At 42.1% G+C, this 21,947-nt stretch overlaps 2 protein-coding genes across 3 annotated transcripts in view; both read left to right on the forward strand.

Moving 5' to 3' along the window:
* The first annotated feature begins 7,456 nt into the window (after positions 1 to 7,456).
* slc18a3a (solute carrier family 18 member 3a) lies at positions 7,457 to 10,065 on the forward strand. The gene has a single exon (XM_041176405.1). It carries the CDS (start codon positions 7,902 to 7,904, stop codon positions 9,498 to 9,500), a length of 1,599 nt encoding a protein of 532 aa, XP_041032339.1. The 5' UTR covers positions 7,457 to 7,901; the 3' UTR covers positions 9,501 to 10,065.
* A 2,800-nt stretch (positions 10,066 to 12,865) lies between these two features.
* The window catches only part of chata (choline O-acetyltransferase a), a 30,668-nt gene continuing 21,586 nt past the window's right edge, over positions 12,866 to 21,947 (forward strand). For both annotated transcript variants that reach the window (XM_041176069.1, XM_041176070.1), the window contains exons 1-7: positions 12,866 to 13,053; positions 13,650 to 13,783; positions 14,632 to 14,823; positions 15,334 to 15,452; positions 16,953 to 17,006; positions 18,513 to 18,693; positions 19,001 to 19,178. In XM_041176069.1, coding sequence (XP_041032003.1) covers positions 13,721 to 13,783; positions 14,632 to 14,823; positions 15,334 to 15,452; positions 16,953 to 17,006; positions 18,513 to 18,693; positions 19,001 to 19,178 — 787 coding nt within the window. In that variant the 5' untranslated portion in view covers positions 12,866 to 13,053; positions 13,650 to 13,720. The remainder of the gene's footprint in view (positions 13,054 to 13,649; positions 13,784 to 14,631; positions 14,824 to 15,333; positions 15,453 to 16,952; positions 17,007 to 18,512; positions 18,694 to 19,000; positions 19,179 to 21,947) is intronic.

Raw genomic sequence — 21,947 nt, forward strand, 5'->3', positions numbered from 1 at the left:
CCAGAGTTCTGAAGGAGATAGCTGAAGAGATAGTGGAGGCATTAGTGGTGATCTTTCAGGAATCACTGGAGTCAAGGACGGTCCCAGAGCACTGGAAAATTGCTAATGTAACCACCCTGTTTAAGAAGGGAGTGAGGCAAAAGACGGGAAATTACAGGCCGATTAGCCTGCCCTCGGTCATTGGTAAGATTTTAGGGTCCATTATTAAGGATAAGATTTCAGAACACTTGGAAGTGCATGGTAAAATAGGGCAAAATCAGCATGGTTTCAAGGGGAGGTCATGCCTGACAAATCTGTTAGAATTCTTTGAGGAGATAACGAGAAGGTTAGACAAAGGAGAGCCAATGGATGTTATCTACTTGGACTTCCAGAAGGCCTTTGACAAGGTGCCGCACAGGAGGCTGCTCAGTAAGATAAGAGCCCATGGTGTTAGATGCAAGGTACTAGCATGGATAGAAGATTGGCTGTCTGGCAGGAGACAGAAAGTGGGGATAAGGGGGTCTTTCTCAGGATGGCAGCCGGTGACTAGTGGAGTTCCACAGGGGTCAGTGTTGGGACCACAACTTTTCAATTTATACATTAATGATCTAGATGAAGGAACTGAGGGCATTTTGGCTAAGTTTGCAGATGATGCAAAGATAGGTGGAGGGACAGGTAGTATTGAGGAGGTGGGGAGGCTGCAGGAGTATTTAGGCAGGTTAAGAGAATAGGCAAAGAACTGGCAGATGGAATACAATGTGGGGAAGTGTGAGGTCATGCACTTTGGTAGGAAGAATAGAGGCATAGACTATTTTCTAAATAGGGAGAGAATTCAGAAATCTGGAGTGCAAAGGGACTTGGGAATCCTAGTCCAGGATTCTCTTAAGGTTAACTTGCAGGTTGAGTCGGTAGTTAGGAAGGCAAATGCAATGTTGGCATTTATTTCAAGAGGACTAGAATATAAAAGCAAGGATGTGCTGCTGAGGCTTTATAAGGCTCTGGTCAGACCACATTTAGAATATTGTGAGCAATTTTGGGCCCCGTATCTCAGGAAGGATGTGCTGGCCCTGGAGAGGGTCCAGAGGAGGTTCACGAGAATGATCCCAGGAATGAAAGGCTTAACATATGAGGAATGTTTGAGGACTCTGGGTCTATTCTCGATGGAGTTTCGAAGGATGAGGGGGGATCTGAATGAAACTTGCAGAATACTGAAAGGCCTGGATAGAGTGGACGTGGGGAAGATGTTTCCATTAGTAGGAGAGACTAGGACCCGAGGGCACAGCCTCAGAGTAAGGGGAAGACCATTTAGAACAGAGATGAGGAGAAACTTCTTTAGCCAGAGAGTGATGAATCTATGGAATTCATTGCCACAGAAGGCTGTGGAGGCCAGGTCATTGAGTGTATTTAAGACCGAGATAGATAGGTTCTTGATTGGTAAGGGGATCAAAGGTTATGGGGAGAAGGCAGGAGAATGGGGTTGAGAAACTTATCAGCCATGATTGAATGGTGGAGCAGACTCGATGGGCCGAATGGCCTAATTTCTGCTGCTATGTCTTATGGTCTTATGGTCTTATGCTGGTGTCTTTTTTAAACCCCATGGGCTTCAATTTTGCTAACAAGCCTATTGAATATTAATATTTAACTTTGTTAAACATCTTGTGAAATTCCATATCCATACCATCAACTGCGCTATCGTCATCAACTACATTTTCATTACTACATCAAAGAACATGATCAAGTTAGTCAAACATGATTTACTTTTGACAAGTCTATGCTACCATCATTTATAAGCCATGCTTTTCCAAATGCCAGTTCATTTTGTCCTGGACTATTGTCTCTAAAAGTTTCCTCAGCACCGACATTGGGCTGACTAGCTTGTAGTTGCCAGCTTTATCCATATCTCCTTTTTTAAAAAACAAATATAACATTTCCAATCCTCCAGTCATTTGGAACCACCCCCATATCCAAAGAAAGCCTGGATGATTGTGGCCATGGGCTCCATGCTTTTCCCACTCTTACTTCCATAGTAACCCAGGATACATCCCATTTAGAGGGGGTGACTTTTCTACTTTGAGACCTACATCCTCTACATAGCTACATCTTCTTTATTTTTATCCTCTGCAAGATTGCTACTGCCTCCTCCTTTACTTCCTTACCAGCTGCATCCTCTTCTCTACCCTTCAAATATTTGTCCAATTCTCTTTTGATCATTTCACGATGTATATGATCACCAAATACTTTTGGGTTCTCTTTTATGTTAGCCACCAATTTATTCTCATACTCTCTTTTTGCCCATCTTATCCCCTTTTCTTGGTTTTCTTTTTACCTTGTATATCTAGCTCAGTGCTTTGCACCTAAAATCTGCTCACCTGGTTCCATTACAACAGCCACTGTTGCATACAGGGCAATTAACTTGGGCTTTTAAAATAAAATATTGATTCAATGCGCACAAAAATGCACTTTCCATGTTCCATTAATTAACTTTTTGGCATTTATTCCAGCTGAATGGCTCATTATAAATGTTTATTAGAGGTTGATTGCAAGTGGTTGCCTTTCTTTATTCGTACTAACAAAATTGCATTTTCAGGTGTGACACATTACTAAATCATATATTCCCATAACTCCACCAGCATGTTAGAAATGTAGATTAAGATGGGTACCTTGCCTGTTTTTCTCAAGCAGAAATGTATCCCTTCAGAACTTGAGCTGATAGTATTTCTTTAAATAAAACAACTATAGGACACCACTGGCAACAAATCAGGAAATAATGAATAGAAGAATTGAACTTTGGAGTGTAAACCTCTGAAGATTTTAAGAGGGAGAGAAGATTGAAGGTGAAGATGAATTACATAGTTTTGAAATCTCAGGGAAAATAAATTAAGTAGAAACTATACCATGTGATTTCAACACAGGAAACTGAATCAAGGAGGAAGGGCCTTTAGTAGTGTGTTTGTTTGCATCCTGGATGCAATAAAAGAGGAAAAATAATATAAAAAACTATGTATAATAAGTTCATAAAATAGGGAAAACATATGTTACTGTAGGAATTGCAGGAAGCTTGAAATGAAGGAGGAATTGCCTTATCAAAGCATAATTTTTAACTTGGGTTATGATAAGAGAGAGATTTATCACAGTGATATTGATGAAGAAATCTGGCATTGCCCAAAATCTGCAGCCTTTGGCCACCTGAGGAAGTGAATGTTGAAGATCGCAACATCAAAACTGAAACCAAGCTCATGGTCTACCATGTGGTTGTGATCCCTACCTTACTGTGTGGAGCTGAAACATGGACAATGTACAGGAGGCAACTCAAGGGGCTGGAGACATACCATTAATGCTGCCTGTGGAAGATCTTACATATTAGGTGGAGGACAGATGCACCAACATCAGTGTCCTCTCACACGCAGGTTCCACAAGCATCACTGTGATCATCTGCCATCAGCTTCATTGGGTTGGTCATATAGTTTGGATGTCAGATACCAGGCTCCCAAAGCAGGTCCTGTTCTCCCAGCTTAGTCAGGGTGGATGCATCAGAGGTGGACAGAAGAAGCTCTTCAAGGATATGCTGAAAGCGACATGAAGAAATGCAACATTGACATCAACTCCTGGGAGACCATCTCCTTGGACTGAACCAGATGGTGGCAGGGCCTATGGGAAGGATTCCAGCATTTTGCGACCCAACGACAATAACATGAAGAGAAAAAGCAAAAGCGTAAAAAAAATGCCATGACTCAAACTGATAACAAACAACCAGATATCCCACAGGAAAACAAATACTCTACATGTCATAAAGTCTACAGATCCTGAATAGGCCACACCAGCCACTCAGACCCATGGAAGACAATCGTCCTCGCTAGCGAAGGACAGGCAATATCCATTACTTATTGGGTAAATTAGGTAATTTCTGTTGCCTGATGAACGTCTTTATAAAAGTGGAGTAATTACTAAAATTTATTTAGTATTAGTACAGAATAAGGTGGAGGAAAAATGCAAAGAAAGGCTCTGAACTAATTTGCCAAACGTGTATCTGAAATTCCATTTAAAAGTGATAGCAAAACTTTTTTTAAAAATTTCAGTTGTTTCATAACAAGTCCTTGGTGTAAGGAATGCCAACTTGTTTTAATTGACGGACAAGTAATCCTGCTCAGACCTCATATCCAAGGTGAAACGTTAAACCTTATTGCACAATGAGATCTTCTGCCAATTGTTTGCCTCAGACTTGAGTCAATTCCTACCACAGAAGGACATACAGATATTAAAATGCACTTGCGAATAGACCCCTTGTCATAATTCAATCGCCTGTTATCAATGGCTGGACATAAAAAAAGGAAATTAATTTATTATGAGTCATCTCCTGCCTTACACAATGCCAAGTCTTTTAAATGTTCGATTTTGAAAATGAAAAGGGCTCAAATTTAATGACCGCCAGAAACATTTATACTACTTATGCACATTTATTTGACCTATCTGAGTCGCACGCCAGAAGTCATTTGCTGGACCAGAGAAATGCAAAAGCTGAAGCTACTTCACTTTTGGCAAGCTGCGGTGCCAATGAAGTCCATTTTGCAAAGTAAATTGGCCAGAATAGTTGATTAAAACTGATGCGTAACTGAAGTAGATTGTCCTTTACATTGAGTCAATCCGAAAATCAAAACAAACTGAAGTCACGTTGAGCACACCAAACCGCCGAGTGCAAATTACGCCCGAAAACAAAACGCAGCCGTGGTCATTACTGTTTCTAGACTTGGAAAGGCAGTGTTCAGCTGATTGCAACTGGACGGGCGCTTCAGCCCTTGTGTGGTATTAGCAATTTGTCTGCATCTGTCTGCATGTGTATACACGCCTGCTAGTCGGGTATTAGCGGTTCCAAAAGGGTGTATCGATTCATATCTGCGTGTTGCTGTGTTTATGATGGCGTATGTTTGTGTCTCTGTACATGTGGGAATTAATTACATAAAAATACAAAGACATGTACCTATACAATATATAAATATGCCCCTGCTTTTCCCGTGTATCAAAGCTGCGTGTGTTTCAGTCGCTGATCAGAGGTACTTCCAGCTGCTGGAATTACTAAACCTGTTGACATTATACAAAGTGTCCCGTTGATTCAATCCCGTCGCCAGCTACCCTGTTAGTTTCAGATCCTTTCTCTCTGCCAAACTGATTTTTCCAGGCACTGCCGCAAAAAGTACAAGGGTTAACGTGCATTTATATAGCGACTTTCACCACCTCGGGAGTTCCTAAACCCTCTACGGCCAGTGAAGTGCTTTTTGAAGTGTGGTCACTGCGCTGAAATTCAGCGGCCAATTTTCGGACTGCAAGATCCCACAATGCTACAGCGACCAGATAATGAGTGATGTTGGTGGAGAGATGAACATTGACCAGGACGCCGGGAAGAGTGTCCCCTCCCTCCCCTCCTTTTGAAATAGTGCCACGGGATCTTTTTACCTCCAACCCAGCGGGAAGACTCAGCTTCATCTTTGGTTGGGGAGGCAGCACCTCCGAAGAGGCAGCGTTCCCGCCAGTACTGCACTGGATTTTACGCTCAGGTCTTTCCATTGGGACTTAAACCCACAACCTCCTGATTTCGGATGTCAAAGTAATGGGTCAGAAATCTATCGCGTAGTATAGCCGGAGTGACTATTAAGTTAATCCGTGTGGTTGTTGCTCGAATCATTAGAAATAAACTCGTGCATTTCCCAAATGTATAGATTTTTGTTGTATCAGTCAGATTGAAGTTGTTTTGATCACTTTCTAGTCCTGGATCTTCCAACTGATACAACACATTAAGCGACAGCCCATTTCAGTCGGAGCGTGAAGGAGTTTTGTATGTTTCAATCTACCTCCTTGGCCCCCCCACCTGTCTCCCAAAAATCCTAACAGAGAGAAAAATAAAGGATCAGCATTGCCCAACTTAACCGGGTGATTCTAGTGTAAATGTATCGGCCAAAAGTACGGAACACCCCTGCAATGAATTCCTAAAGTTTTCTCTCTTGGCCGCCGAAGCGGACGCAACTTTTTGTGAATGACCTCAGCCGTGAATTAAAGTGGGATGACTGTCCTTTCTGAGGCTCCCTCCATTTCCCTTTTCATTACAAACAAACACCGACTGTAGTCAAACCAATTGGTCTCGAGTTGCAGACAAGACGAGACATTTTGGAGTCCAGCTCTGAGTGACTAGAAAAAGGGTGGCTTTCTAGTGCTATTATTATTATTATTATTATTATTATTCATGTGAATTTACGGACGCCCTGCTACTAATTGATGGTTTGAGATTGCGGCAGTGAGTGCTCTCCAGTGAATGGAGCGGATGGGGGCTGGAACAGTGACTACAGTTTTGAAACTATAGTGCTTCAATCCGAGTAGACCCACGGTGTCAAACGCCAGTTTGAGCGCGTTCATGCGAGAATCTCTGCTTTCGGCGCTGCCCCCCTAATTGAAGGCTTTGGGGAAGAGGATCAGATTACTGAATTAATGCCCCGTCAGAGCCACACATCCACAGAGGCTGAACAAAACCGATAAAATAAGACATATTTACAAACCACGAAACAATTGCAAGGAGCATTTTTGTAAAGTCCGGAGCGCACCCAGACTGTGTCCCCTCCACTAACTGCCAGTGCCCCCATTATGCCAAGGCCTCTCCAACACCTCAGGAGCTTCAGTTGCCCACCACCCCGACTCGGTCTGTAATGTTTACCTCCAGTATGTTTGGTGCAGCTCCAAGTTGCAGTTCAGGAAGGTGGGGACCTATTTATCTGACCCACGGAATCAAGGCGAACATGAAACGATGGGCTGAGAAATGGATTCGATAAGGTGGGAACGGTTGCTGATGAAATGAATTTCAGTTCTACTCGGGGAGGATTGATGGGAACAGTTTTACTCTGAATGAACAGAAAGAGATTGGCCGCAGTTACTGAGATGCTGTTGAGAAAAATGATAACATTAAGGGCGCAAGTAGCGAACAATCCGCTATTTTCAAGAATTGCCGCTTTCTGTAGCCTTTTTTAATCAATCAGGCAGCGAGAATGAAAGGCTGAACGATGAATATCAAAGACCAAACACTCGGAGAGTTTGGAAAAACTGAGGCACTAAGACCCCTGTCCAAAAACCACGTGCGCTGACCATTTTTAATCTTCTAGCCACAAACAGTTCTAGTCTCTCTGTCCCAATCTAGTCCTTATATACTTTGTGATTATCTTAGAGTTTGCAAGTGATCAAAGTCACCCTTGTTCTCAGCCCTGTCTGAGTATCAAAGCAACAGATATATTCTCCCGTAATCTGGTGAGTGAAATCTAGGTGCAACATTGAACCCCAGCCCGGAGTCCCCGCTTCGTCAGGGAGGGGGATCATGCTCGGGGCTGCAATTGGAGAAGATCTAGTCACATGTTAAATTAACATAATGGGCGTATTCAGATGTAACCAGACGGGGCGAAGCAAGAGTCCGTCAGAAGCTTTGGAAAACTCGAGCAGGCGGAAACCATGCGATTCAATCGCCGTGAACGGGCAACGACTCCGGTGTCCGCGAGTCAAGCAGGAACCGGAGCCTGAATGTTCCAGGTGGGAGAAGGCTGCACAGGTTCCTCTAGTCTGATCGCTCCCTAGTCACTAGAATCTTTTCATTGTGGTTTTGCTGGACTGGGCGAGGGATTAACGGCTCGAAGAGTTGACCTCTTGCTCTTTGTGAGCTCCCTGAACGCGGAGCAGAGGCAATGGACCGACAACACCTCCCCCACACACTGTCCGAATCACAGAGCGGGAGTAAAGGCAGACAAGGATGTCGAGGTAACAGTTACAGTATCCGCCGGCCAGAGTGACAGAACCACTCGGTTCTGTTGAAGAGGTTGGAAGGGCGTGGGGGTGGGTGGGTGTGAGCGGGGAGGCAAGTGGGTGAAAGTTTGCACGGACCGTCATAGTGAACAGCCATGGCTGCAGAAATGACAATCGGACTCGCCAAGTCTGTCGTGGTGAAACTTTCGGATGTGGTTGGCGAAAGAACTAAACAGATTAGCGGGGCAATGCAAGAGCCGCGGCGGCAGCGAAGAATTATGCTCGTCATAGTCTGCATTGCCCTCTTATTGGACAACATGCTCTACATGGTCATTGTGCCAATCATACCAAACTACCTTGAAACTCTCCGAACTTATAAACTGGTCTATGTCACTTCAGTCTCCAATGGAACCAATGGTTCGTTCGTCAACTCCACTCAGAAACCCATACTGTACAGGAACCCGAATGCAAACGAAGACATACAAATCGGGGTGCTCTTTGCATCCAAAGCCATCCTTCAGCTACTTGCCAACCCCTTGACTGGCACTTTCATTGACCGAGTGGGCTGCGACATCCCGCTCTTCATAGGACTCACCATTATCTTCTTCTCCACCCTTACCTTTGCCTTCGGCGAAAGTTATGCCATGTTATTCGTGGCCAGGAGCATGCAAGGGTTGGGGTCTGCATTTGCAGACACCTCAGGGATTGCAATGATCGCGGACAAGTACACGGAAGAGTCCGAGAGGAGCACAGCCCTTGGCATCGCCTTGGCTTTCATCTCCTTTGGAAGTTTAGTGGCGCCCCCCTTTGGAGGTATACTGTACGAGTTCGCGGGCAAGAGTGTCCCCTTCCTCGTGCTATCGTTTGTCTCCCTTTTGGACGGTATTCTGTTGCTCACGGTCGTTACACCTTTTGCCAGCAGAACACGCGAAAACAGGCCGCAAGGCAGCCCCATCTATAAACTTATGATCGACCCTTATATTGCCGTTGTAGCGGGTGCTCTGACCACCTGTAACATCCCTCTAGCTTTCCTGGAACCCACCATATCAAACTGGATGAAACAGACAATGAACGCCAGTGAATGGCAGATGGGACTAACGTGGTTGCCCGCATTTTTCCCCCACATCCTAGGTGTATATGTCACTGTAAAACTAGCTGCCAAATATCCCAATTACCAGTGGTTCTATGGGGCTATAGGCATGGTTATTATAGGGGCTAGCTCGTGTACAGTCCCAGCTTGCAGGAATTTTGAAGAACTTATCATTCCGTTGTGCTCCCTTTGTTTTGGGATAGCTCTAGTGGACACTGCCCTGTTGCCGACCCTTGCCTTCCTGGTAGATGTTCGTCATGTGTCTGTGTATGGTAGTGTATACGCTATAGCCGACATCTCCTATTCTGTTGCCTATGCCCTGGGACCTATTGTAGCCGGCCAAATTGTCCACACTTTGGGCTTTGTGCAGCTCAACCTTGGCATGGGCTGTGCCAACGTCCTGTACGCCCCTGCCCTCCTGCTACTCAGAAACGTGTGCCAAATGAAACCCTCGCTTTCCGAGAGAAATGTCCTTCTGGAGGAGGGACCCAAAGGGCTATACGACACCATCAAGATGGAGGAACGCAAAGCCAGTAAGAAAGGGTATGGCAGCTCGGCGGGTAGCTATCCCATGGCTGGAATCCTGGATAGCACCGAGAATGAGAGGAAACAAACTGGGCAGATTCTGTCCGAAGACGATTCATCGGGTAGTGATTACAGTTAACCTCGACACCCTCCAGCAGCCGAACCTTCCAAGGACATAAGTGAATGAAATGCAGCATATCCTTGCCCTTTGTGATGTACTAGATGTCTAATATAAACCAGAATTGATGTAATCATTGCTGTGAATTACTTTTGTATAATTTATGTAATTGCTTATTTCATGGGTCTTAAGGGAATGGAGAATGTGATGAAGATGGGATTATTATAATCTGCATTCAATCAGAACCCAGCATTTCTAATAAACTACATTTATCACGAATCTATTGAAATGATGTCCAGTGCAACATTTGCTCGAATTGTATCAGTGTGTTCGAGTTTTAGGTTGTACATCTGTGTGATAAAGTAAATAGCTGTACGTATCTTTAAAAAAGTCATGTAAACGTTCAGGGACCTGACGGGAAACACAATATTGTATATAAAGGTATGTCCTTTAGATTGTTCTCCCAGGGAAATCAATTGATGCAGAAGTGATTGTGTATTTTTGGCTGAGAATGAATCTCTGTATAGGATTATTTGGACCATTGTGTGCTGCTATGTTATAAATACAATGTCAGATTAAAATCTGGATCAAGGTATGGTGACTGAGTTTGAATAAATCGGCATCAGCGCTCTTTCATACCAATCACACATTCACTGCTCTCTGTGCTTCTGCACCGGCTTTAAGACGTCAGTTCGACTGCGTGACGCATTTTGTGCTTGCTTTAAAAATTAGTTAGATTTTCTCTTTGCATGTACAATACATATAAATCAGCGTTATGAAAACTTATCGGCCTTTAAAAAGTCAGTTTCTGGCAATTTAGTGAGTAAACATACCGGGAATGAAATGGTCCAGCTACTTTCACCAACAATATATAAATAACTAAAACATTCTCAGTATTTTTTTTTATATATGAATTCTGGTCTTGCTCAGCATTACCGTTGGAACAAACTGAATTGGCGTTCATACCATAAATGTTCCTACATGAAACGACACTCACTTTGTGATGACCCGCGGGAAGCCTGTGGGTATCTTACATGGTTCTCGGACACATGAAAATCCCTCGTTGCTAACCAAGGCAACAAGGAGAACACGGTGTCTGCTGTATCCACCTGAGAATTGTTCTCAATTCAATTCGTCAGAATTTTCCTAGACAATTATGAAACCAGAAACACATTGATTGGCAAATGAATCAGAGGCCACACGAGGGGGGGTGTGTGGGGGGGGGCATTTTAAGGCGGGGTGGTTAGAATTTGGAATGCGCTGCCAGATAGGGGTGGTGAAAACAAACTCCTTGATAACTTTAAAAGGGAATTGGATATATACTTGAAGGAGAATTGGAGGGAAAATGATAGGGATTGAGAGAACGAGCCGGGGAGTGGGACAAACTGGATTGCTGTTCGAAAGAGCTGGCACAAACTCGATAGGTCGAACGGCCTCTTCCTATTTTGTACCATCCTATGAATCAATGAAAATGAGTCCATCCCAGTTTTTCACTGAACACCGGGAGGCAGGCTCTCTTTTGGTCAAATCTTAGGAAAATCACGATTACAAAAATGCATAGCATGTCAATCAATGTGCAAACACAAGTTTCAGTTTATATTGGAGTTTACAATCTAAGTACAGCGGTCTGCTGGCTCTGGGCACCGCTGACATATTCGATGACGGGAAGGCAAAACCAACGATTTTCCGGGAGACCTAAAAAAAAAGGTCCAGCTCCGGGTGAGGTTATGTGAGCTGAAACCTGTTGAAACTTTAAAGGGAAAAATCCTTGCAGAAGCAAGGTATCGGAAGTCGCGTCTGCCCAGAGTGCCGAGACCTTAAAGGACTGAGGAAGAAACTACTCTACAAGCGCTAACGTGGAACGATGCAGCCTCTGCCCGGAATCTGCGAATATTCGCTGACAATTGGCATTCGAGCACATTGGACAGAAACCTCGATTGTTGCCTCAGCTGACATCGAGTTCATTACACGATCATATGACCAGATTTCACCAGCAGACCACATAATCAGACCGCATCAGAAAATGGCAACTCGTTACACAGTAGACAATCGACATCCATTATAAAGTCAGAATCAGAATTTCACCACGGTCGAAGAAACTGGAGATCGTTTTTTTCCCCCTCAAAACTTTGAGAATAAGCAGCATTTTTGAAAATACAATTTTTTAAAAGATCAATGAAAAGTTATAAAAATGAATAAAGATTTGCAATAAACGAAAAGAATAGCTCGGCTTGTGATATTTTTATTTGGAGAATATAATAAATCGAGAAAGAGGCCAGTGTTAAGCTATTTCAGCATGGAAGAGGGAGGTTTGGAAATATCTCTTGTTGGAGTGCTCAATACACTGGCTAACGATTGGTGGAATTACTGCTAACCTCGCCTTGGGTTATACTTTCGCAGCGCTCTTTCATCTTATAGTGAAAAATTAAAAGGACCTTCCATTAAAACCTAGAACAGCTCATCAATACTTCTCAATCGTGAAATTATTCATTACACACATTCAGCAACCTCTCAGGGTTACACGGCATAGTTACTCGAATTCTGCATTGAATGAATCCTCCAAATTTGAAATTTGCAAAGTCATCAGTTGTCATGTTGCTTTTTGGAACATACTACTTGATGCTAAGTGTGAAGTCTAAATATGTAGACGTGAGAATGTGTGATTGTATGTCAGAACATTTAAGTCTCGATTACTTCCAATTTCAGATCTCCAACAAACTTTCGCGGGGAAAACATTCCACCGCTTTTACAAGCTTATCTACTGGGGCAGGAGGAGTAGATTGTTCTATCATGTTCCTGGTTATAACCAATAAAATATTCACGTTATTCTGGACGATTACATTACAGCTCTCTTCCTATTAATGTGCTTCCGGGTTTCTCATCGGCAAGACAATGTGTCTAGTGGAAAGACCCTTCAAGTTAAGAAAATTCGAATCTCTTATATGTGTCGGTCGAGCACAACACACAATCCCTTTTCAATTCATTTACAAGCTAAGCGAGAGGTGCTCAATGCTCTCCATATTGCTTTCTTCTTCCTTTGAAATAGGGTGAGCACATTGGGCCGTTTCAAGGCACCCCACCTAATAAACGCAACATGTACCCTTCTTTGATTCTATCTAGATTATCTTCTGAACGATCATTGCTGAAAAGCTGCTGAAAAATTGCTGAAACACACACCTACAAATTACCAACGTTAGATATTAGGAAGGCCGGTACAAAGAAGTCGCCCAGCCCCGCCGCTGGACTCTGGCCACTTCAGTTCCCAATGTCAAATGAATGGATAGGGTGCTACGTATGCTGTCGTTTTGAGTGCTCGGCGAATAGGGAAAAGGGGAGGGCTTTGCTGGCTTAAGAGAAAGTACACCGGAGTTTGCACACACATCCCCGTTCAGGTTCCATCGCACGTCAGTAACAGGAATGAGGAAGTCAGAATGGGTGGAAAATGCGAGCAGACTGAGAGAGTTCTCTATGTAGCTCAAACCTAGCTTCCCAAAGGATGGGATTGGACAGGGAATTTCTATGAATCTGCCGTTCCCTTCGTTTTATCTGAACTCATGAAGCAGTGGACACCTCGGTAAGTGTGAACACCAGTTTGTTAACGATTGGCGGACAGGTGCTATGTTGCAGAATACTCAAGTTTCTAAACGGATAGAGTGGGATCCCCTTGATTTGTGCGTAACCCAGTTGGAGGGCACTTAAAAGTTGATTAGTCTGAATTTTCCTGTGCGCCTGTCCTCGAGAAAGGGTTTTATTTGAAGCGGTATTACAGTTGCATTCTTGGTCATTCTTTTAATCTATTTTTATAGACACTGAAAAGTGGCTTTTGTCAAATAATACATCATTGTGCAGATGTTCGGTTGGCGGAATGGTTTTAATGGGTTTGATGCTGTCAAAAGGAAGTGTCGCTTTGTAACTCTTCCTTAAATGGTATTCTGCCATTTTTTTCAATTTATTTCAAGAACGGGTTAGTGATGACCAGAGATTGTAATTTACTTTCATGTCGATGTGGATAATAATGAGGTTAAATGCGTGGAAAGGCAGCATAACAGAGAGATACGAAGAATAAAGATAGACGCAGAGAATACGTTGCTGTGATTTTATATCGAGCAGTGATCTGGTCTTTAATCCATCGATACGGTGCTAAACGTCTGTATTATCTCTTCAAACCAGGAGCTCGCTGATCCCGTGTCCCGGTTGTTTGTGTCTCTTTTCCATCGGCATCGTGCGCTCACAGTAGAACCATGCCCGTCCTGAATAATTCCAACCAGGACACGATCCGACCGAAAACTCGCCGGAACAGCTATGTAACTATAACTTTTATATACACACTTCACAGTCTTACCCAGGTGTACAAGTGGCTGCCTGCAATGTCCTGTCCCTGGGGCAGCTCGGTAATCGAATGCTAACTGAGTGCTATGTTTAAATGAAGCTGGGTACAGTCACTAGCCAAACCCCGTCAAATGTTAGGATGAAAGCAAAATACTGCGGATGCTGAAAATCTGAAATAAAAGCAGAAAATGCTGGAAAAAAACTCAGCAGTATCTGTGGAGAGAGAAACAGTTAACGTTTCGAGTCCGTATGACTCTTATCCCTGTCAAATATTAATTTAGTTCTTCCGTCACTCGATAGGGTTAAATACGTAAAATCACTAGTTTAATTGTCACGGCCATTGTAATATAGTTCTAAAGGATGATTTAATGGGCAAAGTTTAGAACTGATAATAGCATTATAGGGTAACATTGAATACTGGACATTTCTAAACCATTCACAGGATTTGAATTCAAACGGTTCAATGGTACTTTCGACTTGAGACTTCCTCCAAGAAGTCAACAAGAAACAAGTCACAAGAAACCCAACTCTAATGATGTGCAGGCAGTAACCCCATCTCAGGTCTCTCGAATATTCATAGAATTGAGAAAGTCGGCTTTGTAATGCAAATGGCACTTGGGGGGGGGGGGGGAGGGGCAGTTTCTAAATGCAAGTTGTTGTTGGTGTAACGATAGGCGCTGTCAGCAAATAGCATAAAAGAACAGTCAGGCCTGGGCAGCTCACTTGTTTGTCACCTCGCGGTTTCAGTTAACCGAGTAGCTTCCGATTTAAAGACGGCTGTGGCCCGCCGCCTTTACTTCTTTTGAGTTTGTCTGTACCGCAGGTGCTGGCCAAGCTGCCTGTGCCCCCTCTTCAGGAGACCCTGGATACGTACCTGAACTGCATGAGACACCTGGTCTCAGAGGATCAGTACAAAATCACCAAAACCATCGTCGAAAGGTTTGGGGCCCGTGGGGAGGTTGGAGAGTTCTTGCAGCAACAACTGATAAAACGAAGAGAAGGCAAAGTTAACTGGGTAAGTGGGCGCCTTCAGTCTGAGATCTGGTTAACAGATTGATGTCCCGTTTTCCTTCTTCAGGAAACACTTAGCCAGACTATGCGAGTGAATGTAACTGTCATATTGATAAAGTTGTACGTAAATGTTCCAACCTCTGTTTTGCAGATGATGTCAGTTTCACTGGTGTTTTGCGCTGCCAAATTAACATCGATTCCCAATAAACCACTCCATGTCTTTAAGGCTCCTCGCTAATTAGGTTGATCAAGTAGACCTGAGTTGCATTTCATTAGATCATTCTGCAATGATAGAAAGTTCGTTATTTAATTTTGCCTAAACATCCAAACCATACGATGGAATCTAGGGATCACCGATTCGAAATTTGTGAATGAACTGGCGTCAAAAAAAATTCCTTTAATATTTAAATTGAAACCGAGGAACGAACTAGTCCTCAAAACAAAGGCATTTCTGAAATTAGGAGCCTCCATGAATCAGAGGTGTCATTGAACAGGTTTTCCATTTCTCCCCAAGGTTTACGAATGGTGGTTGGACGACATGTATCTACGCAATCCAGCTGCCCTGGTGGCAAATTCCAGTCCTGGAATGGTATTCCCTCGCCAAAACTTCAGGGATGAGGGTGATCAACTCAGGTGCGATCATACTTCATATAGCACGGCAGAAATGCACTGAGCACAGTAACAAAATATTCCAGTACAGCCATCAGGAGGTTGAGATATTCTTACTTTTCCATGGGATGTGGGTGTCACTGGGAAGGCCAGCATTTGTTGCTCACCCCTAACTGCCCTTGAACTGAGTGGCTTGCTAGGCCATTTCAGAAGGCAGCTGAGAGTCAACTACATTGCTGTGAGCCCGGAGTCACACATAGGACAGACAGAGTTAAGGTCATTAGTGAACAAGGTGAGTTGACAATCGTTTCATGGCACAATTACTGAGATTTGTTTTTAATTCCAGATTATAAAGTGAATGCAAATTCTACCATCTGCCTTGGTGGGATTTGAATCCATGTCCCCAGGGCATTAGCCTGGACCTCTGGACTACCAATCAAGTGGCATTACCCCTCTGGGCTACCAGTCAAGTGACATTACCCCTCTGGGCTACCAGTCAAGTGACATTACCCCTCTGGGCTACCAGTCAAGTGACATTACCCCTCTGGGCTACCAGTCCAGTGACATCACCACTACCCTACCATCTCCCATTAATATTGCAACCAATATTGGATTATTGTGAACAATACCCAGAAATTTCAACTTCGGACCAGTTTCTAGTAAAGCTTTCACTAGGAAACTTTTTCAAGAATTCATTGCTGATGTTAATCCAGAAATAGTTCCCAAAGGCAGTCTCTTTTGAAATGACTTCCCTGTTGTATATGGGGCAGAGTATTTGGTACCTGGTGGAAATCTCCTTTCCGTGTTATTTCTTGCAGGAGTGACATGGGGCAGATGTAATAATGAGTTCACATTCTCCCCTATAGGAATTGGTGGACTTAAGGTTGTAACTAACATGAACTTGGTTAAAACAGTCTAATTTAGTACAAATCTGGACATTGCTTCAGTGTTGAACCTACGAGCAACCGGCATTGGAATCATAGAAAGTTTACAGCACAAGAAGAAGCCACTTGGCCCATTGTGTCTGCGCCAGCTAAAAATCGAGCCTCCCAGCCTAATCCCACTTTCCAGCATTTGATCCATATCCCTACAGGTTCTGGCACTTCAGGTGCACATCCAGACACCTTTTAAATGAGTTGAGGGTTTCTGCCTCAACACCCTTTCAGGCAGGGGTGGTAGGTGGACCTCTACCACCTTTTGGGTGAAAAGAAATTCCTCATTTCCCCTCTAATCCTTCCACCAATCACTTTAAATCTATGCCTCCTTGTCACTGACCTCTCTGCTAAAGAAAATGGGCTCTTCCCACCCGCTCTGTCCGGGCCCCTCACAATTTTATACTTCTCAATAAAATCAAGTTATCTCGTGAAATCTGCACTCTAATTGCTCCCATAATCGCAGTTGGACATAATTCTCATGGATAATAAATGATGCTTTTGGATTCTTCTTCTCTTAGGTATATCTGATGATATCTGGGGAAATCTCATCCTGGTGCTATCATTACGAGTATCTTTTTTTCTGTTACAGGTTTGCTGCCCGTCTCATTTCTGGAATATTGGATTACAAAGTTGTGATAGATGCGTAAGTTGTTACTATTTGGATGTCTAACATTAGTCACATCATTCGGTACAGTAATCCGCTAACTCATTAACATGAGTGATTATGCCCTTTTTCCTTCCTTCGACCTCCAGCAAACCTAAGATTATTTAGTGAAACACCTTCCTTGTTTAAAATGCCTTACCTTAATTTGGTAATGGTTCATCAATGACGTTTATATTGAGTGAGAACAACAGACAAAATGTGTGGAGTGGGTTTCCTCTTCTTCTAATGGGAAGCCAAGAGCAAGGTTTTTATATAATGGAAGGCTAGGTCCTGAAAGACAAAGGTTTGCAATGATTAGGTGATTGGGTGTCATTTTCAAAGTCTGAAGATTGTGGGGAATGACTGAAGGAATTATTGAGTTCCACATCTTTAAGGCATTGCAAAAGAGTGAGATAGGATAGAGGAGAATGTCCAAGGTTTTGCTTTCAGCACATTGGCAAATTGGCAAATTTGGAACTTAAAGGGGGCCAAAGATGCTTGCTGTCATATCTCAGAGCTCACCAGAGCTCCTAACACCAGTTGTGCCAGCTCAGCCTTCTACAAACTATGGCAGGAAGCATTTGACAACAAAGATCGCTGCATATCAACAAAAATCCTAATGTACAGAGCAGTTGTCATTATTGTCATTATTATGAGGGTGTGGAGACAGAGTTGGCTAAAGTGAAATGGGATATTTGGCTTAGCGATACATCAGTAGAGATGCAGTGGTGCTCAACATGGTACAATTAACAGCAAACTATCACACTTCTGCCCTTCTGGTGGAGGGAAGGTCATTGATGAAGGAGCTGAAGATGGTTGGGCCTAGGACACTACCCTGATGAACTCCCGCAGTGAGATCCTGGGACTGAGATGATTGGTTTCCAACAACCACAACCATCTTCCTTTGTGTTAGGTATGACTCCAACCAGTGGAGAATTTTGCCCGATTGCCATTGAATTCAGTTTGGCTAATGATCCTTGATGCCATACTCGGTCACATTCTGCCTTGGTTTCAAGGACAGTCACTTTCACATCGCCTCTTGAATTCAGATGTTTTGACCATGTTTGGACCAAGGCTTTAATGAGGTTGGGAGCCAAGTGGCCCAAGCAGAACCCAAACTGAACATCACTGAGCAGGTTTTTGCTGTTTGATAGCACTGTTGCTGATACATTCTGTTACTGTTCTGATGTTTGAGAATGGGCTAATAGAGTAGTAATGGCTTGATTAATTTGTTTTTTCTTTTGTGGACAGGACATATCTGGGAAATTTTGTTTGATAGGTGTCACTGGATAGCTCTATTGAAACAATTTGACTTAGGGGCAAGGCTCATTCTAGAACATCAGTTTTAGTACTACTGTTGAGATGTTGTCAGGGTCCACAACCTTTGCTGCATACAGTGCCTTCAGTCATTTCTTGATGTCACATGGAGTGAATTGATTGGTTGTGTGATGTTGGGTACCTCAGGAGGAGTTGGAAACAACATTTACTTTCACATCTGTTTTCCAGCCGTGCTTTACCTGTTGAATATGCCCGTGGTCAACTGGCTGGACATCCCTTGTGTATGGAGCAGTACTACAGGCTCTTCTCATCCTATCGTCTCCCAGGTCACCAGAAAGACACTCTGGTGGTCCAGAAAAACAGTGTCATGCCTGAACCAGAGCACGTTATAGTAGTTTGTCAGAACCAGGTGAGAAGGCATGTTTCAATTTCTACTGGATTGAGCACAGCTAAGTTAGAAATTGATGCCAAGCTTACCTTATTTAGAGTGAACATTGGGAGGTAAATGAATGAATGAACTCAAAGATCATAACTTCAGGACAACACATCTCTCCTGATGACTATAAATTTAATTTTTCAATTAAGGTATAAATAATAGACTCTACCCCATCAAGAAACCCAACCTAAGATTTAAAAGAGACTTTTAAAATGTAACCCATGCCTTTCAATATTCTACACCAACTCTGAACTTTAACTTCACATCCATTTGTTTCCAGTTCTTTGTTTTGGATGTTGTCATAAACTTCAGACGCTTGAATGAAACCGACTTGTTCACCCAGCTGAGAAAGATTGTGAAAATGGCAGAGAACCAGAAGGAGGGAGTGCCTCCGATTGGGCTGCTCACATCAGACAGTAGGACTGACTGGGCAGAGGCCAGGAGAGTGGTCATGAGGGGTAAGGTGCATGTCAGCAAAGCATGTAAAGTATTCTCATTATCTCATTACGTGACACCAAACTAGCTAGGCAAATGTTTTGGACAAAAGCATATTTGCCTAAAATGATTGGGCAGTATTGTATCTGTTTCCTGGAACATATTTCACAACAATTCAAAAGCAAGCTCAGAATGCCAGTGTTTCCAGTTCATTTTAGTTCCACCATGTATGAACTGCCCAAATGGTAGCCCAATTACAGTAGGATGCTCTAATTTTCCCTCACTTTAATCTAATTTAAGATGATGTTGATGATGGGAAAATGAATGCAGATTTAACTAAAATAATAGCCCCTCCAATCAAAGCCACAAATTGATTTATTATTTAACGCTGGTGAGCAGAATGCATGGGTGGTAGTCATGGATACTACTGAACTCCCTAAATCATATTCATTTCAGACCACAAATTCTCACCAATGCCTTTCAACACAATTTGCCTCTAAGAAGCACTTCTGGCCTTGCATTTGATCATTTTGTGGAACACTGTGTAGACGCTGCCAGCTCATTACCATTACAGGAAACATTTGAATGCTTATGTCTCTGAAATTAGAATAGCTTTTCTCATACAAATACAAGTTTTATTTATTTTTTAAGCATGGAAACTGGAGCTTAATTTCACCTGCATCTGGAATTCTTACGCTTTCAAATCTATGAAAAGCATTCCAATAGTTTCATGGCTATTGTTATTTTACTTCAAGAATATATTTTATTTTTCCAAACATTAATGGAGCTCTCTTGGAACTGCCATGTAAGATTGAAGACAAGCTCATCTATAAAGACAGAAGCAGTGCACTGTGTTTGCCACATTTCCCACTATTCTATTGTTAAGGTGGGGCTACAACTCTTTATGACAAAAATAATCTAATAACTGTCAATAGATTCTGGGGAAATTTGAGGGTTTCCGATGATTATCTGAGATTGGCTGTTGTGTTTTTTTTTTGGTTTTTGTCTACTTACCGAGATCAGAAACAACTATCTTGAAATGACTGAATTTTACTCTTTTTTAAAGGTTGTTTTGCATCATAGGTACAACAGACCAATGTTAAAGACTGTACTAGCTATTAGTTGAAATAGGAAGCAGCAGCATTTTGTCTGAGAAGAGAATTAGATTTTGGTTTTATTTCACAGTGTTCTTTGGTCATTGTAATCTGGTAGATATGATCTTACACTGTCCACTTATTACATTTGGCATGTGAACCAATGAATCTGCATTTATTTAGCTAGAATTTACAATTCAGTAATAAGGTGAATAACATTCTTGACAGTATGATATTTTTAAACTAAAGACCGTGAAAAAAACAGGAAAAAATAATGAAATGCAAGCATCAAACTATTGGAAAAAATCCTGGAATCCCATTGAATGAAAAAAGAATTGGACTTATTTAGCTACTTTAAACAAGTATCCCTGTTGAAGAGTGGTTAACGTTAATGGGTATATTGCATGACTTGTCCCATCAGACATTGCTCAGTGCACTCTTGATGTGCACCAGCAAAGATTATTCACACACAATTGACCTTCAATATAATTAGACATAATAATTGGCATACTTACAAGTACCATGCAGGATGAAGTCACTAGTGTATATTTATATGGTTTAGCATTGCATTGCATCAAAAAGCAGCATAAAACAGTAACCAGTGATGGTATTAATAATTGAAATAATTAATATGCAAGGTTCTACCAGCAATTGAATTGATCAAGCTGTAAAATTCAGAAGAAATCACCTTGAATATTTAAATTAACTGGTGATTTAAAACACAACAGGTGTAAAATGCATCTGACTAAAGTCAATTTTTTTTCACAAAATGTGTCTGAAATCTACTTATTTGGGACAATTTCCCCTGTTTATTGTGTGTTAGTGACATTGTAAATACAATGGTAAAATTTACTACGTTTGCTATTTTTAACAAAGTTGATGTTTTCAACCTTTTTATCATTTCACTTGGCACAGCAAACAAGAAGACTCCTTGCTCGGTTTACAGTGACCTGACCTACTGATTTCCAAAGTTAATATTGAGTATAAATATATTGGTTTCATTCAGAGATAAAATACGTGGCAAAGTTTGCATGCATTGATAAAGCAGTTTTCATATTTCACATTGTGGTACATAAAACTGCATAAGTATTTTGGTCAGTTAATTCTTTCCTTATATCACTGAGTACTTCATGCAACCTATAGCATTTGTGTCAATGGCACAATCTTCTAGATGTATCAAACAAAATCAACTTTGACTAGCTTATTTAATAATTATGAAAAATGGTTCAATGAAAGCAAGTGGCATTAAACACATTTTTACTCCTCATTTCAAACAGAATGACACTTAGTGAAAAAGGCAAAATGCTATTCTTGGTGTGCACAATCACAGCTTATATGCAATGTATTAGGTCAGGCCTCAGTCTGTAGATATGCTGTTTTACCTTTGATATCTTGCCAATGGATCTGAACTTCATGTGAGGAGGTAAATATGAATTGCTACTTAGAGCTGGAAATTTGCTTATGCAGATATTCAAATATTTACGTGCACAATGTTCTACAGTAGGCTGCAATGTTCTATTGATTCTGTATGCTTTAGAAGTTGAGCACACAACCAAAAGAGTCATGCATCATTGTCAAATATCTGTAATAGAGGAAAAGTATGGAAATATCTTTGGGTGCAGTTATACAGCCACTTCTGCATCGCTGCAAAGCATTTTCCTTTTTGCAGAAGCTCAAATGTGAAAATATAGCTCTGGA

The sequence above is a fragment of the Carcharodon carcharias genome, chromosome 28 (assembly GCF_017639515.1).
Source record: "Carcharodon carcharias isolate sCarCar2 chromosome 28, sCarCar2.pri, whole genome shotgun sequence".
Lineage (NCBI taxonomy): Eukaryota > Metazoa > Chordata > Chondrichthyes > Lamniformes > Lamnidae > Carcharodon > Carcharodon carcharias.